The sequence below is a fragment of the Quercus robur genome, chromosome 7, assembly GCF_932294415.1.
Source record: "Quercus robur chromosome 7, dhQueRobu3.1, whole genome shotgun sequence".
Classification (NCBI taxonomy): Eukaryota; Viridiplantae; Streptophyta; class Magnoliopsida; order Fagales; family Fagaceae; genus Quercus; species Quercus robur.
Window position 1 is genome coordinate 22,732,742 of NC_065540.1, and position 19,928 is coordinate 22,752,669.

At 35.7% G+C, this 19,928-nt stretch overlaps 2 protein-coding genes and 1 non-coding gene across 5 annotated transcripts; 2 read left to right on the forward strand and 1 right to left on the reverse strand.

Moving 5' to 3' along the window:
• Positions 1 to 2,329: 2,329 nt before the first annotated feature.
• On the forward strand, positions 2,330 to 10,673 carry LOC126692790 (probable glutamate carboxypeptidase AMP1). Of its 2 annotated transcripts, none has more exons than XR_007645080.1 (10): positions 2,330 to 3,617; positions 4,377 to 4,619; positions 4,699 to 4,851; positions 5,045 to 5,113; positions 7,631 to 7,718; positions 8,225 to 8,308; positions 8,422 to 8,510; positions 9,179 to 9,292; positions 9,443 to 9,582; positions 10,286 to 10,306. XR_007645080.1 is itself a non-coding variant. In XM_050388556.1 (10 exons), exons 1-10 carry the CDS (start codon positions 2,706 to 2,708, stop codon positions 10,466 to 10,468), a joined length of 2,070 nt encoding a protein of 689 aa, XP_050244513.1. In that variant the 5' UTR covers positions 2,349 to 2,705; the 3' UTR covers positions 10,469 to 10,673. The 2 variants fall into 2 exon arrangements, 1 of the variants encoding a protein (XP_050244513.1); XM_050388556.1 differs by having other exon boundaries at positions 2,349 to 3,617; positions 9,448 to 9,582; positions 10,286 to 10,673.
• A 3,434-nt stretch (positions 10,674 to 14,107) lies between these two features.
• Positions 14,108 to 14,180, reverse strand: TRNAR-CCU (transfer RNA arginine (anticodon CCU)). Its single transcript has one exon. It is a non-coding gene; the product is annotated as a tRNA-Arg (tRNA).
• Positions 14,181 to 14,235: 55 nt separating this feature from the next.
• Positions 14,236 to 18,490, forward strand: LOC126692791 (uncharacterized). 2 transcript variants are annotated; one of them, XM_050388558.1, is made up of 8 exons: positions 14,236 to 14,508; positions 14,614 to 14,814; positions 14,929 to 15,088; positions 15,310 to 15,380; positions 15,545 to 15,595; positions 15,683 to 15,795; positions 17,721 to 17,826; positions 18,227 to 18,490. In XM_050388558.1, the coding sequence occupies exons 1-8, from the start codon at positions 14,397 to 14,399 to the stop codon at positions 18,319 to 18,321; spliced, it is 909 nt and encodes a 302-aa protein (XP_050244515.1). In that variant the 5' UTR covers positions 14,236 to 14,396; the 3' UTR covers positions 18,322 to 18,490. The 2 variants fall into 2 exon arrangements, with proteins under 2 accessions (XP_050244515.1, XP_050244514.1); XM_050388557.1 differs by having other exon boundaries at positions 14,239 to 14,508; positions 14,926 to 15,088.
• The last annotated feature ends 1,438 nt before the right edge of the window (positions 18,491 to 19,928 follow it).

Here is a 19,928-nt window from a genome sequence, read left to right on the forward strand (position 1 = left end):
TAATGTTGTAATATTTTATGTAAGATGGTTTTGGATAATGTTGTTATAGAACTTTGTTAGTAATGAGCTTATCTTAAGAAGTAACAATTATAAATTGCACATACACATCCATTATAATTCTTTAGTTCAAGTAACGAGGAAAAAAAAAACTTTGGATGAATATTGTAGAATAAAATTTGATATAGAATGTGTCTTTCTCCTTAATTCTAAAACAAAATACACATCTCAAACATCTACAATCAATTACATCCTTTACAAATCCCACAAGTTCATAACGATCGACCTTAATATCAAAATCGTAATTGTGCTGTAACTCAATATAAAATGCAAGCACCCTTCCTTGGTTGTAGCTAACTCATACGTCTTAAGATTAGATGGAACAACAATATTTGATCACCTTGAAATTTTGCAAGCATGGAGAATATACGAAGATAATGTAATCGGTAGATTTGTCAAAATTTGCATCCAATTAAAAAATATTGAATGGTGTAACATTGCTTAAAGTTACACTATGTATAACTTGAACCCAACCCATATATATATATATATATATATATATACCAGTACTTTTGTCAGAAGGAGCAAGAGAGAAAGAAAAAAAAAAAACAATCAGTTGAAATATGGATTGCTAATGGCCTTATAACTGAATTGACACCACTCCATGCACAAAGTGCTTGAGGGTTTAGGGGAAAAAAGAATTCGAGCAGCGGAATTTGCAGCATATTGTAATTTATCTCTATAAAAAAATGAAATATGGATCATACATAGATCATATGTGAGATTGAATGTGGTAAGACAAGCAATAATTTGAAGAAATCATGAAAGTGTTAAGCAACTGTGGTAGTTGCTAGGGTTTTGAGGTGGGAAGATAGGAGTCCTAACTCCTAAAGTGACTCTCTCTCTCTCTCTCTCTCTCTCTCTCTCTCTCTCACGCACAATTCTTTCTCGAGTCTCTTTAATATTGCAATCTAATTAAAGAATTTATTTTTTTGAATCCTAATCCTAACATGAGTCTCTCTAATAAATCCTACTACTAATGCGAGTCTTTCTAATATTTTAGTCTAATTAAAGAAATAAAAAAAAATTTAAAAATTATAATGAGGTATAAATTTGTGAGGCTTGTAAAGTTAATATGTCAATTTTTAAAAAGTTAACAAAAAGTCAAGGATTTTGGTTTTATACTATATATAGATTATAGATAGATAAACATAGAAGCAAAAAGAAGACGTCCAAACTGGTGGTCTTTCAAATGGAGTCAGTTAATTATTGGACCCAAATACCTACTAAGTCCAACCATTTAATAATTAGTGTTTATTTTTGTGTTTTGTTATTTTTTTATTTAAGCACAATTTGAAGTTTTACCGTTTCAAGAATGATTATAAAACTTTCTTTAATTTTACAATTGATGCAGACTTTGATCACGCTTGGTGTTGACTTTAAGCAACCCTAGGTTCTGACACCTATTTTCGCATACTAAGTCCAACCATTTAATAATTAGTGTTTATTTTTGTGTTTTGTTATTTGTTATTTTTTTATTTAAGCACAATTTGAAGTTTTACCGTTTCAAGAATGATTATAAAACTTTCTTTAATTTTACAATTGATGCAGACTTTGATCACGTTTGGTGTTGACTTTAAGCAACCCTAGGTTCTGACACCTATTTTCGCATTCTTTTTGTCTTGCCTCAATTTAACTTGGGTTTGTTTGAATCTTTCTTTAGCTTGAGAGTAGCATGGCTACATTCCTACAAGAGTAAGGATTGGATCCAATGTGCAATTGTATTAAACTCATCTAGATGATAATACGTCCAATATGTAGGTGCATTAGACTTATCCAGATGATAACACATTTCTAACATTTATACATCATTTGAATAAGTCCAATACATCATGATACGGACCCAATCAGAGTTTTTGTATTTGTACGACGATTAACAATATCCTATTACTTAGCACCCACCTCCCTCCATCGTTTCATGCCGCTAGAAAGTGACATAGATACATTCAACAAAAAAAAATTTCCTCCTTCAAGTAGATTTTTTATTAATATTTTTAGAGTAGTGCCGTGCACATAGGTGGAGGAAGTATTTTAAAACAGTATATATCAATATAACAAGTTGCGTTGTCGGTGGCTCGTCAAATATTTTTATGGCGTTATGGTGAGCACACAAATCAGAATGGGGGATTTTTGTCTTAAGACGGGTTTTCCAAACCGATCTCACATATAAAAAAAGGAAGTCGATGTAGGTTCGCACTTTAAAAAAGAGTTTCATCATTTCAAGTCACTTTCGCATGATTTCCCAATCGAACAAACGCGACAAAAGCAAGCATGCTTCATATCGCTTCTAATTATACTACAACTGTCGAATAAAAAACACACCAAATCCCCACCAAAAAAAATCAAAAAAACCCCACCACCTTAATAAACCAACCATCAAACCCGACACATGAATCAAATTGGTTTTACTTTCAGCCTTTCCAGCCATTGTTTTGTTCATCTCACAACCTCACATCACATCCAATCACCAAAAAAATATTTAGAGCTAAAAAAAAAAAAAAAAAAAAAAAAAGAAGAAGAAAGAAAATGAATGCCATTGATAAAACTTCCTAAATAAATTGGTAACGCCAAACCCCTAAAAACTCGCTTCTTCTTCTTAGTTCTTATTGTTGTGTCTGACACACTTTGTTGTTTCTAATCTTACAAAAATGGTAGAGACTGTTTGGAAAGCGACATCAAAGCCTTCACCCTTATGTACCTTCCTGCTACTCATTATTCTCTGCATTCTTGGTTTCTATAGTTTACACTACCCAGACTCTACGGTAATAAATCCGAATGCCCAAAATGCCCTCCGCTTCCGCCAGATATTCCTCTCCTCTGCCTCCAACCACACCATAGCTTCCTACCTCCGCGCCCTCACGCAGCACCCTCACCTCGCCGGAACCGCGCCCTCTTTAACTACCGTAAACTACGTCGTTTCCCACTTCAAAAACCTCAACCTCCAAACCCACACCACTCAATACAAAACCCTACTCTCCTATCCTACGCACTCCTCTCTGTCCGCGCATTTTAGCAACGGGACGGTCCACGACCTGTCGTTATCGGATTCCTCGGACGACGACGCTGTAGTGCGACCTTATCACGCGTACTCGCCGTCGGGGACGGCGTTCGCTAAGGCGGTGTTCGTGAATTACGGGAGGGACGTTGACTTTCAGGCGATTAAGGAGTTGAATGTGAGTGTCAAAGGGTGCGTAGTGGTTGCGAGAAGAGGAGATTTGCCTAGAGGGATTGTGGTTCAGAAGGCGGAGGAGAATGGAGCTGTGGCGGTGCTGTTGTACACCGAGGGCGAGGAGGTGAAAGGGTTCGAGAGAGGGACTGTGATGAGTGGCGTTGGGGACCCACTGAGTCCTGGCTGGGCTGCAGTCGATGATAGTGAGAGTTTGGAGATGGAAGACGCTCGAGTCTTGAAAAGATTTCCCAAAATTCCATCCATGCCCTTGTCGGTTCGGGCAGCTCGGCTCATATTGGACTCACTCGGTGGCGCTCCGCCGCCGGAAAAATGGCGGGTTGACCTCCGGGGGGTCGGGCCGGGCCCGACAACCTTGAACTTCACTTACCAGGTTGGTGATGTGTTTCAGCTTTGCTTTTATTTGACGCATGAATAGTGGATGGTTTTATCAATCGCTACTGGTTGGAGGGACTTAAAGACTTTTTTGTTTGCTTTATGTTTAAAGTCAAATGTTGTTAAGAAAGAAAAGAGTTTTGTGGTGGGATAGAACAGTGTTTGACTTTTATGCTATGTTTTCTGTTATTTTTTGTTTTGTTAGTTAGACTGGTGGTTGAGTAAAGTTTGGTCAAACTTTGGATGTGGGCAATCGTCTTGCTTTGGTTAATTTGATTGTGCATTTGGAAGTTGGGAAAGTTGGCCTTTTTGGGGTTCTTTATTTATTGAGCTAACATTTTATTCAAATATGGATGGGGGGTGGTTCAGTTTTTGGAAATTTTGGAAGCCTTGTGCTCTGGCTCATGATTGCTAGTTTTTGGAAAAGTTTGGACTCTCCCGGAAAATAAATTGTCATACATGAATTTAAATTGAGTTTCTTGGACTTTACTTGGGGGAGGTAACGTTATGACAATACAAAGGAAATAGTTCAAGTTGTATGGAGGTAGGTAGGTTTATCTTGGCCTGGTGCGAGCATGCATATTGGCTGCATGCTTTTTGTGTGCAGCCTCATAATGGGATTTGAGGGGGTTGACTTCTTTGCACTTGTGTTCTTCAATTGAAAGCTGAACATCTTCACATGTCAGTTTATTGCTAAAGGGTTGAGACCACTGATATAATGTACTTATGAATCTTCTTTTTTCCTCACATTTTTTAGGGGGAGAAAAAGGTAGCGACTATTCATAATGTTTTTGCTGTCATAAGGGGTTCGGAAGAGCCTGATCGCTATGTGCTGCTTGGAAATCATAGAGATGCATGGACGTATGGTGCTGTTGACCCCAACAGTGGAACTGCAGCGCTGCTTGACATTGCTCGCCGATATGCTCTTATGATTCGCTTGGGGTGGCAGCCTCGAAGGACAATAATTCTCTGCAGTTGGGATGCGGAAGAGTTTGGGATGGTAGGTAATGTTTAATTTTCTCTTGGACTATGTTCATGTATAAGACTTAAATTTAGTATGTATTGGTTTGTCATTTCAGATAGGATCAACTGAGTGGGTTGAACAGAACCTTGTGAATCTGGGCTCCAAAGCAGTAGCCTACCTTAATGTAGATTGTGCGGTTCAAGGTCCGGGTTTCTTTGTTGGTGCTACGCCTCAGTTGGACAGTCTACTTCTTGAGGTCACAAAGAAGGTAAAGTGTTTAATAAATAAACAATAACCCATGATCATCTTATTAGAATTATGATTAAATGATTAAATTCACAATTTCCTAATAACTTAAGCATTTGGGATAATCAGTACTTTAACACATCTCATTGGATATGACTTGGTCTTAACTCTGTATTTGAGAAATGTGACTTAACTAATATTGAAGCTGATTTCAGGTAAAGGATCCTGATTCAGAGGGTTTGACAGTCTATGAGAAGTGGGCTGCCACAAATGCAGGCACGAATGTAAGTTTACCTATTTTTTTAGCTTTCCGATGTTTCATTTGGAATGTGTCTAGGATACAAAGGGGCAATCCTGTTACCCTTTTATTATGATTTCATCATTTTCATACTTGTGCCAATAAAAGATAACATCATAGGAAATGAAAAACACTTACATGGCTTGTTCTCATCCTTGCTGTCTCTATAGTGTAAATAAGATTTTCTTCAACTGGTTTATTTTGGTGTATTTTCTAGGATGCACATTGCTGCTGAACTGATTCATTTCGGTGGACTTTCAAAGATATGATGTAGCTATAGAAACACAACTGACTCATGCCTGATGCTGCTCATGATTTTTTATCTGTTCCAGGCTTCCAGCTTGGGTTTGGCCTCATTAGATTTCTAAATGAGATTAAATGGAGCTTGGTAAAGTATACCCAGCTCCGGTGGTTCTCAAGTTTATTGTCAGATTATTGCCCCTACAAATTAGACAACTTGAGTTGGTTTGACTGAGGTTTATCTGAGATTCCCCAGACATGGTAGATGGCCACCAATATTAAATCCTAGGCATATATGAAGAATCAGCTAGGGTAATCTACTTTTTCGTGGTTATGTGCTTGGCCTAAATGACTATTAGACAGTTCTACTAGGCCTTGTTTAAGCAACTTTTGAAATATTTGTTTGAGTGTTTCATGAAAAAACTTGAAGAATGTTCTAGAAGTTAAAAATCATAACCAGATAGTATTTTACTATTTTATGCATTTATAACCTTATATCCAAGCCCTCTCCCCCCCCCCCCCCCCCCCCCCCCGATGCAGATTGGTTAAGGAAGAATAAAATATTTTAATATTTTATGTTGTTTTCTTTTTTCTAGTTGAATTAGGATTTTAATTATTTTTCTTTTCCTAGTTAAATTGTTTTTCCTTTCTCAAGTAGAAGTAGGTTTATTATTTCTTTTCCTAAAAGGAGTAGGAGAAATTCTATTTCTATAAATACTCTTTATGGAGGGTTTGATTATTATTATTATGCGTTGATTAATAAAATTTGTTAGAAATGTTTTCTTTATTATTTTGCCTACTAGCCTAGTGTTCTTGTGGAACTTAGGTTTCGTGGAAGAGTTGTAGTAATTGTGTGTTACAGATTCTGCTTCTACACACCTACGCTGCATCAGTTGGTATTAGAACCAAGCTAGAATCCTACGATGGCACAAAAAGGAGTACATGGGGGAAAACCTGTTGCCATAGATGACGTGTATGAATGCGATGAGGTTACACGCGATGCGCAATTAGAGGCGTTCTTTCAACGAATAGAGGAGTGGTTTGATGCGCTTTCAAAGCAGCTTACCGCCTTAGCCGTTGGAAGTCAACCTCAAAACTACCATCCAAATCCATGTTTTGTGGAGGAGGAGGATCTTGATATTGAGCAGGAGGGCTGCGATATCAAAGAGGATGATGAATACATTGAAAGAGTTTGTCTAGTAGATTGGGATTCTCTACCAATTTATGATGATTATCCTGAAGATTTTAGTCAAGGAGAAAAGATTGAGCTTGATAAAAATAAAGTCATATACATACGAGATGAGCCCATAACTCACATCGTTGATGAGACTTTCGACATTCAAAAACAAAAGGTTATTGATCCCTTTTGAGAGGATTATATTGAACAAGAATTGATAGTGGTCAACAAGAGGCGTGAACGAGTGATTTTAAGTAATCTTTGTCGAGGAGGAAATATGAAGTTTTTGGATGCGTGCATGGATTCTTTTTTAGTACTTGCTTCATATATCCCGCCGTGGCAAAAGAAGTCAAGAATAAAAATCCGTACATCAAGATTTATTATGAGAGAGAAAAGATTGATAAGTAGCATACTAATTCGTCTTGTCTTGCATAGAAGAATAGGATGGAGAGGATTATTCAGGGTTCCAATTGATCGTGGAAGATTGCCACAAAACTCGAGGATGAGTTTTCCCCAACCCCGAGAGAATGATGCAAATTGGTTTAGGAAGAATAAAATATTTTAATATTTTATGTTGTTTTCTTTTTTCTATTTGAATTGTTCTTCCTTTCTCAAGTAGAAGTAAGTTTATTATTTCTTTTCCTAAAAGGAGTAGGAGAAATTCTATTTCTATAAATACTCTTTATAGAGGGGTTGATTATTATTATTATGCGTTGATTAATAAAAGTTTGTTAGAGATATTTTCTCTATTATTTTGCCTACTAGCCTAGTGTTCTTGTGGAACATAGGTTTCGTGGAAGAGTTGTAGTAATTGTGTGTTACAAATTCTGCTTCTACACGCCTACGCTGCATCACCCCCCCTCTCTTTTTTCGGTCCTATTATATGCTTGCTACCAATTTATGTCGCTGTAGTATTTCTGAAAGATAAAAGTGGCCAAGGCACTATGATTCGCTTCTTGATAGTAGTTTCTTGTTTGGGATGCAAAGGAATTGAAATTAAATTGCTTTTCTTGGTTGGTGCTTTCATTTTTAACGATGCAAGGCTTATGCTAGTTTTTTAACCACAATTGTCTTGGCTGGCTGTAGATCCAAAGACTTGGTGGAGTGGATTCTGATTTTGCTCCATTTGTGCAACATGCAGGGGTTCCTTCTATTGATATATACTATGGAAGAGGTAAATCTCTCATACGTGTACATAAAAAGTTTTACGTGAAGAAATTGAAAGTTTTGCAAATAATGCATATCACATCTAGTTGTAGGTGCAAGTACACTCTTGTGTATGTCTGTGTGCAACACTATGAGTTCCATATTTCTTTTCTTTTTCCTCTTTGACTCTTATACTATGTTTGGGAGTTTTTAAAAAGAATGAATGGCTTAGAGTTTATGAAATGTTAAATCAGATTCTTGCTCCTATATATACTGAAGCCATTACAGAGGTTGTGTCTGTGTTCTCTGTGGGAATCAGAATTGCATTTATCAACTTCTGTAGGCTGTTTAAACAATAACCTTACTATCTGGAGAAAATGAATTTTATTATTTCTTGAAATTGCTTATCCCTAATGAGTTATAATGTTAACATACTTGTTGTAATAATCTGAACCTCAGTTAAATATAATATTAGCAAATTGAATTTTGATGCTAAACAGTTTGGTGAAGTAATGAATCTTCATTCCTATTCAGGTTTTCCAGTCTATCACACTGCTTTTGACTCCTATGTGTGGATGACAAATAATGGAGATCCGTTGTTTCATCGGCATGTGGCTGGTTAGCTCTCTTTTTTATTAGCATTTGTCCATAAATGGATTGGCACTTCAATTTGTCTTAACAAATATTAAGCCTCTTCAAGATGATGCCATTTCTGTTTTGTGTTGTTTCAGTTGCAGGAATTTGGGGTCTTCTAGCCCTTCACCTGGCTGATGATTCCATTCTACCATTCAATTACCTATCTTATGCTGAACAATTGCAGGTATTCATCTAATCTTATTTTGGTTATTTTAGGAATTCTTTGCTGCTTGTGTATCTCTAGTGTGTGTGGTTTGGGAAATACTGATTAATTAATCTTGTAGTTGGAATTACTTGTGAAAAAAAAAAAAAAAAACATGTTTTGTTTAGGATTAGGGCTATGCTGTGTTGTGTTGTGTTGAGAAATTGCCATTTGGTCAAGGTGGCCGCAATCTAGCTTCTAGCTGGTTGATGTGACCATGTGATGTTAATTTAATCTTTTCCATGACCTGCTTTAAGGTTAATAATGCAATGCTTGGCGTCAAACCTCCCAGACAGTTCTCTTCTATACACATGGAATCAATGGGAAAAGAGTTTGTATGTATGGACAACCAAATGAATATTATACAGTTGAACAAGAGTAGTCGTAACTTTTTTCTATGCTAAATATGGAGAAAACTAATATGAAGATATTAAAAAATCCCAATGAACTTTGAGGAAGATGCTTATCAAACATTGATGTTGCATCAACATTACTAACAAAGCTTCTTTTTTTTCTTTTTTTCTTTTTTTTTTTTAAAGTAAAAAATCATTGTTAATAATTAAAATTGTTTGAACCTTCAAATATAGCATTGGTGTTCTTATTTTTGTTGATACTACATATTGAAATTGTATTTTTCCCCCTGTGGCCAGAGGTATAAAGGTATCTTGAGCAACTTGTTGCATGAGAATGTATCCCTGCATCCTCTAACAACATCAATTCAAGAACTTGTCTCTGCAGCTAAAGAAGCTGAGGATGAAGCAAAGGTAATTTCAATACACTATTTTTGGCATGCATGTATTAGCGACGATAAATAAATCCCCTATGTAAATTTCCTTCTTTCTTTATCTTTTGAATTTTTTTCCTTTTTAATTTTGGTGTTTTTAATTAACCATGGGGCATTTCTTGTTCTGAAGAGCAGATACTGAGACAGCAAGAAACTACTGGTGATTCTGTAGTGTTGAAAAAGCGAGCACTGAATGATCGGTTGATGCTTGCTGAAAGAGGGTTTTTGGATGTGGATGGGCTTCAAGGAAGGCAGTGGTTTAAGCATCTCGTAAGTTCTTTCCTTTAATTCATTGAAAATTTTGAGTGATAACTGTGTAAATGAGAAAAAAAGTTAGGCTCTGTTTCGAAATAAGCGTGAAGAAAATTTCCAATTATACTTTTATTTTGAATTTAGGAGACTTATTATTCTTCTTTTCTTAAAAACTTGTTATGGAGAAGAGCAGGCTAAGCACCAATATGCCACTTCTGTTCTGACCCATAAAAATGACCTTTTTTGAGATTTTTGCAAAGCCGATGGTCCTCCATGGCAGGAAAAATGAGGAAGGAAAAAGACCATTGTATAATGCTTATAAAATCAGATTAAGCAATTTACTGATTATTCATCTCTTTCCCTGATTCGATCTCACTTTTGAGATTCCTAAAGAAGGGTTCATAATTTGTACCTTTTACCAACTTGAATCCATATTTTGCAGTTACTACTGTCTAAAAATAGACTAATAAGTTATATTTGAAAATTAATTTTGACATATACCGAATTTGTTTGTGTTGTATTGTGGGAAGCAATTATACCAAAATGTGATGAAGACATAATGAGTACATGTATGTACACATTGAATATAGAGCTCCTGGCCCTTTTGCCTGATGCCTATCTATTAAGAAAACAATCAATAGGTCTATCCTTAGTAAGATTACTGTATTGAAGAACTAAATATTTCCCATACAACTCATTCTGATTTTGTTTTTTGGGGTAGATTTATGGGCCCCCGGGTGACCATGAAAGCAAGTTGGATTTCTTCCCTGGGGTAGCAGATGCTATTTCCCAATCTGCAAGAATGAGTCGAAAAGAAATCCAAGCGGCAATTCAGCATGAGATCTGGAGGGTTTCCAGAGCAATTCAAAGAGCTGCCAGAGCTCTTAAAGGGGAACTTACCTGAACAAGTTGCAGGAAAACTCACAAAAACTCATATACATGGAGAGAGCGACTGCGATATCTGCTAACTTGTATATATGAGTACTAATCTCTCCTTTCCTGTTTCTATACATCTGGTTTTTGTTAGTTGTAATTAAATTCTGTGAAATGGACAGTTCGTTTTATGCCTCTTGTAAATATGGTTTGCAGAGCGTAAAGCCTAGTACAAATGTAGTTTATGTTTTCTTTTTCTTTTTCTTTTGGGTTCACTAGGGAACCATCTGAATGATGCGGGCACAGGCTGGGAGGAAAAAGAAAAAGAATAGTGAGTATACAATCAATGACTTAATAAGTGAGCTAAGTGGACTTTAATATGTTACTCTTTGCGCATAACCCGCAGACACGATATAACTATATAAGCAATGGCCTTGGATGAGTTGGGCCAGCCAGAGTTGTTTCTTATGAACCTTTAGAAGAAAACCATTTGGTAAACTTCTTGCCTGAAAAGGCAGAAGATAAGAAGGAAAAATAACACACGAATACAAAGATATGAATATGCCTATCCTCTGGACTACCAGGATTTCTTCATAGAAGGCCCTGAGAATTAGAACATTTTTGGGATGTTTTTGCGACAAATGCTGAAATGCTAGAACAAGCCCAAAACTCTCCCCTGGGTTCTTTGATTAAATGGAGATATTCAAGCCCAAAATTCCAATATTCAATAAATAAGGCTAGTGGTGCATTGCGAGAACAAAATCAAAGTGCAATACAACAAAGAGATAGAAAATGTGCATAATACACTAGGTTTGAAATTTTTTTCACATATAGCAGGAAGAAGAATTTGAGAGGTAGTGAGGGAGAGAGAGAAAACTCATTAGTACCACTATTTTCACCCGGGCATCGAAACCGTGTAACTCCTTGATGGCTATATGGGATTTTGTTTTGAAATTTCAACTTTAAGGGTCTGTTTGGTTGGGGGTGGAATATAGTGGGTGGAAAATAATGGAGAGAAAATGGGGTTATGTTGTTTGGTAAGAAGAGGGGGAAAGAAAATTTTTATGTGGAGCTCGGGCATTTTCCACCCAGGCCTATACCAAACTTGTCTCTTCGAAATGGAGAGAAACTAGGAGTGAAAACGCCTGTTGATGGAGAAAGACAAAAATAACCCTCCTTTTTTGCTCTCATCTACCCCACCTAATTCCCACTTTTCCAAGAACTCTCATCGTCAATCTTCAAACTTCAACCTCTTCACAAGCCTCTTCATAGCTCAACAGTAATAATCTCAACTTCTCTCGTTTCTTTTTTCCTTCTTCTTGTCCCTCCATCATTAGTAATCTCAACTTAATCTTCTTCTTTTTTTTTTTTTTAATTCTCCAGCCAAAATCAAGTATGACCCTTCTCTCTCTCTCTCTCTCTCTCTCTCTCTCTCTCTCTCTCTCTCTCTCTCGTCATTATCTTCTTTTGTTATTAATTTATTCTTTGCTGTTTGTTTGTTTTTTTTTTTTTTTTTTTTTTTGTCTTCTCCAACTGAGAACCAAGTATGACATTACTTTTTTCTTTTTTTTCCCCCTCCTCCTTATCGGCATTCTCTCTTTTGTTTTCTTCTCCAATCGAGACAGGTATGACCTTCACTTTTTTTACTTTTCTTTTTCTTCCTAGAGGTTTTTTTTTTTTTTTTTTCCCAAATTTTCCCCCTTTTATATCTAAACTTTGTGCTTTTTTTATTTTCTATTGAAAATGCAAATAGAAAACTCAGAAGATAATGTAATATTTTAACTTGCACTGTGCTATGAATGAGTGTAATTAATATCATTTCATGTTCAACATGATTACTTTGGCCACCTAGTGGAAGAATGTATATATATATATATATATATAGTTTGTTGATAAATTTATTTTGAAACAGGTGAAGAATGTGTAAATATTTGTTGAATAGTGTGTTTTGATGCCCTGGTGAAGAATGTATTAAAATCTAGTTAAATAGTGTAAATTTGTTACCCATGTTTTTGTTGCCTAGTTTTTGCTTCTTTTTTTTTTTTTTTTCCGTAGCAATATATATATATATATATATATATATAATAAAGAAAATAATGTAAATGTATATGTATGATGTGTTAATTTTTATATTATTTAATGAATACAAATAAATCTATTTCTTACATATTATGTAACAAGAGCATAATAGTCAATTTATATAAACTACATTTTCTATCCACCCACTTTTATCTTCAACCAAACAAGAGTTTTCCTCTTTGCCACTTTTCCACCCTTACAACCAAATACACACAAGGGAAAACTAAATATTTTCTATCCTCCTACTTTTCTACTCCTCAAACCAAACAAACCCTAAAGGCTAAAATGGGCTAGGTTAGAATGTTCAACCACATACAACAGGAGCTAGAAACCTCCAATTGGGTGAAAATTTTGGGTACTAGACCCTTTCCATGAGCCTTAAGTATTGTAAGTGTCCCCGGCTCACTTTACAACATGTACCTTTCAAACCACACTCCCTCACATTCTCCTTAAATTACATGGGCTTGGGGCATATTTAAAAGAATAAAATAAATTATGATACGTGAATTAGGCCCACAAGAAAGTCAGATTTGGCCTAATCAGGCTTGTAGAAAATGCTTATCAACAAATGGTTGATATTTTTCTTAGACTATTATGGTTGGAATTATAGATGAAGCTAAACACAGTGAATGGGGCCATTGGTGTATTGAATGACCTGTTTTCTCCTAATTCTAAATGTGCTTGTAGACATTTCTTTGCCTCAAGGAAATTAGGTCATTGGGGAGTATAGGTGCTCACTAAACCGCAAAAAACTGCACCAAAATGGCATAACCGCACTGCACATTCTCTATATATTAATATTTTTATTTATTTTTAATATTTAATATATTATTAATAGTTTAATAATCCTAGTTTTCAAAAAAATAAAAGTTTGATAACCCTAACAAGTGTTGGCTAGGAAAGCTAGTCCAAAATAAAGAAAAACTAGCTCAATATTTTAAAACTTGGCTCAAAATAAAGAGAAAAATTATTTTTGAGCTAGATAGAAAAAACCCAAAATTTGAAAAATATACCAACTTTAATCTATTCAAACCGCATCTTATACATAGTACCGCACATGTAATCGCAAAAATGAGGTGCGGTGCAATTATGGTTTTGGCTAAATTCTAAATCGCACCACACTACACCGCACCACACCGTACATGTGATCGTAAAAATAAGGTGTGGTGCAGTTATAATTTTAACTAAACCGCACTGCAAAGTGTGGTGTTAAAAAGGCCCAAAACTGCACCTCGAACACCCCTACTTGAGAGCAGCTAAAGTATTAACAATCTAACTCTTCAACACTTGCTGCTCAAAAATTTTAGTCGTCCTCACCTTTTTTTTTCTTTTCAAGTTAAATACAAATAAAATAAAATAAAAAGCACTTGGTCACTTGCTTTACTTCAATTTGATTTACAGGAAGTTAGAAACACCTTTGGATTGGGAAATGCTACCTTCCTTCCTGCCCAAAAAAATTAGTAAGATAGAAAAATGAAGGTTCTTTAGTTTTTTATCTTCACTAACAATCTATCCAAAAAAAAAAAAAAAAGTGATCTTCACTAGCAAAAAGAAAAAAAAAAATATGGAGGGAACCAAAATATAGAGAATGCGCGTCAGGTAGGGGTCGAACCTACGACTTTCTGCTTAGGAAACAGACGCTCTATCCACTGAGCTACAGACGCTTTCTTGAAATTATAGGTATACAAAAAGCCAGTTAAAAGTGGATTTGGCTAGAAGTCGATCGAAAAGTTCACAATATGATACTGCAATTCCCGCTCATAATCACAGCGTAGCATTTCAAACTGCCAAAAAAAAAAAAAGAAGCTTCCCATTCCCATACAAATCGATACTAGTCTACTCCGAATTCTGAATTCCAAAGATTTGACTCGAGAGAGAGAATGGAGGAGTCAATCCGAAGCTTCTGCGGAAGCTTAAGTTCATTCTGCAACCACGTCGAGTCCAGTTGCGACGCTCTCAAGCAATCCATCGATCGCCGTCCCATTCCTCTCGGTCTCTCCTCTCCTCTCCTCTTCTCTCTCTATTCTTTCATTTTTCTTCGTTTTTGTTTTCTCTGCTATTCTTTTTATATAATATACTATATATTTTGTGTGACAGATTCGGCTTCATCGACCTTCATACAATCCCTCAATCGCCGCGTATCGATCGCAACCGACGATCTCAACCTCCTCGACTCCATGACTTTCGGCACCGTCTCTTTCGAAGAGCTCTTAGGTCACTGCAATGAGGTCTACAAGAAGAACCAGTCCGATCTCGCCGAACTCGAACTTCGCCTCAAGGACTTTGGATACAATCCCGGTACAATTTCAATTCAATTCACGCTCAATTCCTGTTTGATTTTTAGTTTCTGACAAATAATCTATACAAAGCGTTTGCCAATGTTGATTTTGTTACTTTCTTTTGCCATAGAAGTTGAGGTTGATGATGAAGATGAGGTTCGTAGTCTATCAACACCGCATGGTTTGGAAATGAAGGTTTCGGATTCGAAGTATGGATTGGATTCATTGTATTCTTATTGTAAACCGGACTCTATGACCAGTTCTATAGTGAAGAGTTTGGAAGAAGATGCATTGTATCCTTTTGCTTATGCTTCAATTTTTCTGTTACAAGTCTTAATAGGTCTTGAATTTCACAATAATTTCGATGAATTGCTTAATTCTACATTTGATTGCCGATTTTTTTTTTTTTTTTTTTTTTGAGGAAGAACAATGGTTTATGAAAGTGAAACTCAACTAGGCCGAGCATGTACTCGGCTTAATTGGTAGATTTGTGTTGTTTCTTAATATTCTTTAGATTGGATGACTCACTCAGTTTGAAAAGGCTTGGGCTTTCTGACGCTTGCCTTGCCACTTTAGCATCTGAAGGTTAGTCAACAACAATTGCTAACTGTTGCTTTGTTTGAATTGATTGCAGTTTTGTTTGGTCGTATTTGGCTCTGTGCGTTTATTATGGTTAACTTAAATTATAGGAAGTAGCTGCTGCTTTTCTAACTGTTCCTTATATTAATACTGCATTCTCTCTTGTGCAGCTACTGGTCAGATTGATGATATATCTGAACATAGAAAACACTTAGATTTTGGTAATTGAGGTTGCCTTTCTTTGTTGGTAATTAAAAGGCATATGACTATAGAAATACCAAAATCTGATTTCTTGATTTGAAATGTAGGGCAACATGAGGAACAATTTAAGTCGATTGAAGTTCAAAAGCCTTTAATAAAGGTATCAAATGATGATTATGAGAGTCTTCCTTCCTATCTGAAAGGTCTAGCGCCGTGGGAGGTATAAATTTCTCCTTATACTTATTGATTTTACCTTTTCTTATATATGCGTATTCGATTTAAAATGGATGTGTTGTGATTAAGGGATTATAAGATATTAATTAAAGGCAGATGTGTAGTTCTTATATTTGGTAGTGCGTGTAAGTTGAAACAACTTAATAAGAAAACAAAATAGACCTCAGGGGCTATTAGCTGAACTTAATGCTTATTATGTTCATAGATTTCGTGTTCCCTTAGCATCTTGTGGTCACCGGTTTGGTTCCCCCCCACCCAATTAAACAAGACAGTTCTTGTTTTTACCTAGTTGGGAGGTTTTTGACCAGCCAAACAAAGTTGGGAAGCTCTTTGACTCATCATACTCATAGATTTAGACAAATTGCAAATCACTAAGGCCTAATTACTGTGGTAGTAATACATTTCCTTGAGTGTATGGTATGTTACATTGCATTGTTTTGGCTTATATTGCTGCTATGAATAGTCATTCTTAATGGACTTACATTTGACTTTTAAGAACTTCTAGGCTACCCATTTAAATTTGTGAGTTGTAATTCCTTTGATGCCCACTTAAACTTGATTCCTCAAGACCTGAACCCAGTTAAGATGACTATCAGATTCTTAGATGTCTTTCTGTCGTTTAAGCATTGAACCTCCTTTCTCTAATTGTTATGGTGATGATTCTACAGTTTAATGCAAATTGCTAGAGCAGTTACTCAGCCGGATGAAGCATGGATTCATTGTTTTCTTTCATGTTTTGTTATATACCTATACTTCAAGATGTATTCTACTATTTTAACCCATGAGTCAACCCCAAAGTTTTGGGACTAGACTTGGTTGTTTTTAGGCCATCAATGCTAGTGAATTTTTTTAAAAGAACTTTGCAAATATGCATAGTTATGAGAACTGCATTAGGCATTCACCCAAACAATGATTTGGTGAATCAATTCACCCACTGGGTCAGTAGTTGAACTGCTGGTTTAAGCAAGAGGCTATGTATAAAAATCATGCATCTGAGTTAATTCTTGGTTTCACTTAATTTATCTTCTATAAGAGTTCTTAGAATGACGAAATAAATAAACCAGAAATGGAAATATCATTATAAAAGTCGTAAGTATGAAACAAAAGAAAAGTAACTGAAAATCTTAACACAGTCTAGTGGGTTGCAATCACACCTGTGGTAATAGGTGAGAGAGTGAATCACAAAGCGAGAATAATGGCTGGCTATTTAATTTTTTCCTCAAGACATGTAGCAAATGTTGTTACACCTGTAGTTGATTCAATTTACTTGCTTCATGGTTTAGCTGGTCGGACCATGGGCCTGCTGAAATTCTGATTACTGATAAATAGACCCAAAATGTGAGACTCCATTTAAAGAATATCATTTATACAATGTGCGGATGACTATCTCTTTTCTGAAGTTGATCAGCTCTCTCCCACCTTGCCCTCATAATTTCATTAACAAGCTAGTGAGTGGCAGTTGTAGTGCCTAAATGGGTCTTTCGAAGCATAAATATGCGTGCTACTTTTTATGCATATTTCGATGGAATTCTGTTCTTTAATTGCTCCATTTGTGAGTTAGTGGAGTTCGTGGCTTCCAGTGAATAACCTTATTAGGGAAGAACAATGATGCAATGGGATTGTCATGGGAAATAGAGCACTTAAAAAAAAAAAAAAAAAAACAAACAAAACAAAACCCAAGGGAGGTAAGTCCCTGATAAAACAAACTAGAAGGGAGGTAAGTGTCACAAAATAAAACACAAGGTAGCTCCATGTTTTAAGGGTATACCACATGGATGATATCTGTAATTTGTGCTAATTTTGTTGGGGAGGCTGACTGTCTCGTAATTATATGCTGTTTGGTAGCCAGTTTGGTTAGAACTTTTATAAGTAGATTTGGTCGATGGTGTTTTGCTGAATTTCACCTTGCAGGAGCTGCTTGATGCTATTGAGAAGATCAATTCAAGCCTGATCAAGAAAGAGAAAACAAATGAATGCAACTATTTCCACCAAGATGAAATTTCATCATTGGGATTGGGTAATGTCCCTTCTTTCAATTTCTTTCTGCTCCATAGATCCCTCTGGTTTTGTAAGAAAAACTGCAATGTTAATGCATTCTGGAGTCACATTCAAAATGCTGCTAGTTTATAAATGCCTCTGCCTTTTTGTATAGACAGAGGAGAACTCCATTTGCTATCTTTTAGTTACCTAAATGACGTGGCCAGGGATTACTGCTGGTCACAGGCAGCTGAGTCTGATTCAGCTTTCATTGCCATTCTGCAAAATTCCTGAATAAGAATGCATCCTTCCATGTGGGAAAGCATTGTGAATACACTTCTTAAGGCCTTGAATACTAAGTAAAGTGCTGTTATGAATAATTCTACGTAGAGCTCTACTTTTTTATGAAAGATTAATGACACGCTTCTGCACTGTTTCAGGTCATAAAGCAAGATCTTATTTGCTGCTACTTGTACGCTTGAATCGGTTAGTTGTTGAGACTATTGATGGATCAATATCCTATCGAGTTTTATAGACAAAATATAATGCAGTAGACAAATTGTACTCACACATCTTATTGCTTTACTGGTTATTGATATGGCCATTAGGTGGGCATTACATAGTATATTGAAGCACATTTTCAGTTTGTAACTTGAAAGATCAATGACTTCAAAGAAATATGTTTTCATTTTTTCTTTCTTTCACCCTTGCTGTTAATTTTCAATCAATTGTTCATTGTCCACTCGTGTTTTAAGGCTTGAGGGGGTCTCATGAACGGGACAAAATTCCTCCCTTTAGAGGGAGGCTTGTGCATGTGAAAAAAAAAAACTGATATCATTGCTTGAGCGTCAATTTGTGATTAGATTACAATACTTATACATGGATCACCACTAGTATTCATTGAAAAAGCTAATTTAAGTACACCAATCACAAGATGACACTTAAACATATAAATTTGGGTACATATTTGGGTCTCTCTCTAGAGTTTCTCTTGAGATGATTAGAGAGCATCAACTTTCTTTCTTTTTTTTTTCCCCAATATTGCCGAAGTGATATTTCAAATTTGAGACAATTTCTTAAAGAGATTTGGGCCCATTTGATGGTAGCCCACTGTGAAGTCAATGGAAGAATGGAAGAATTGGAGGGTAGATGGATTTTAATGTGGTTTCTCTTTTATCAATTTTTTTTTCTTTTTTTTTTTCTTTTTAGAAACAAACACAAACACAAACACAAACACAAACACGCACACACAAAAGAGTGATTTCAAAGTGGCTTCTCTCTCCCTTGTGTGTGTGTTTGTTTTTTTAAAAAAAGAATGGGTAATTATCTCATATTGCTTAAGAGAGTGTTATGTGTAGTATAATTTGTCACACTTCCTTAAAAGTTACCATGACTTTTGAGTGGAGTTGTGATGTGCGTTTGTATTAAAACCCTTAAAACGGAAAAAACTTGAATTAATTAAAAAAGGAAAAATAATGTTGTTTGAATGTTTTTTATATACGTGTGAAAAAGTATGTGAAAATGTGTGTAAGTATGTTTAAAATGTGAAAAATGTTGCTCAAGTAAGGCTACCAAACGGGCCTTAATTCATGGTGAATCTGTGTTACAAACGTTCCTAGCAAACCACTGTCAACATGAATTGCTCAATCTCCATCAAATCCCTCCTTAACGTCCTCAACACGTCAATTGATTTCATCAACTGATTCAGACCACTAGCTCGGGTTTGAATTCTGCCTACAGCAAAAACTAGTTAATGTGAACAATTAAGTTAAAATTCTATTGTAGCTTATAAAACCAAAACCAGAAGAAGTTTCTCTGCAGACAGAAAGGCTTTGGACAAAGACCTTAACATTGTCCAAATTTTTAGAACGTGGGAGTTTAATTTGTCTCGCATTTTTTTTTAACTCTGATAATCCCTGGTTTTTCGTTTTTAGAAGAGGCTGAGTTGTATGCAGAGTTGTGGAGACGTATTTTTCAGAGAAAAGAAAAGAGAAAACTAAGAGAGTTGTATTCTCTTAATAGTAATAATAGTCTAATGGATTAAAAGAAGTGGACACAATATGTGTTCGAAAATAAAAGGGATTCGAGAATTTATAGATCAAATGGAGGACGATTGATTATCAGTATATTTATTTTACACAT

Bases quoted from the DNA above. Each gene is read 5' to 3' on its own strand.
- LOC126692790 (XM_050388556.1), top strand. From the start codon at position 2,706: ATGGTAGAGACTGTTTGGAAAGCGACATCAAAGCCTTCACCCTTATGT. The intron at 4,620-4,698 runs GTAGGTAATGTT...TTGTCATTTCAG, and splicing joins ATGCGGAAGAGTTTGGGATG to ATAGGATCAACTGAGTGGGT. The intron at 4,852-5,044 runs GTAAAGTGTTTA...AGCTGATTTCAG, and splicing joins TTCTTGAGGTCACAAAGAAG to GTAAAGGATCCTGATTCAGA.
- LOC126692791 (XM_050388557.1), top strand. From the start codon at position 14,397: ATGGAGGAGTCAATCCGAAGCTTCTGCGGAAGCTTAAGTTCATTCTGC. The intron at 14,509-14,613 runs GTCTCTCCTCTC...TTTGTGTGACAG, and splicing joins TCGCCGTCCCATTCCTCTCG to ATTCGGCTTCATCGACCTTC. The intron at 15,596-15,682 runs GTAATTGAGGTT...TTTGAAATGTAG, and splicing joins TAGAAAACACTTAGATTTTG to GGCAACATGAGGAACAATTT.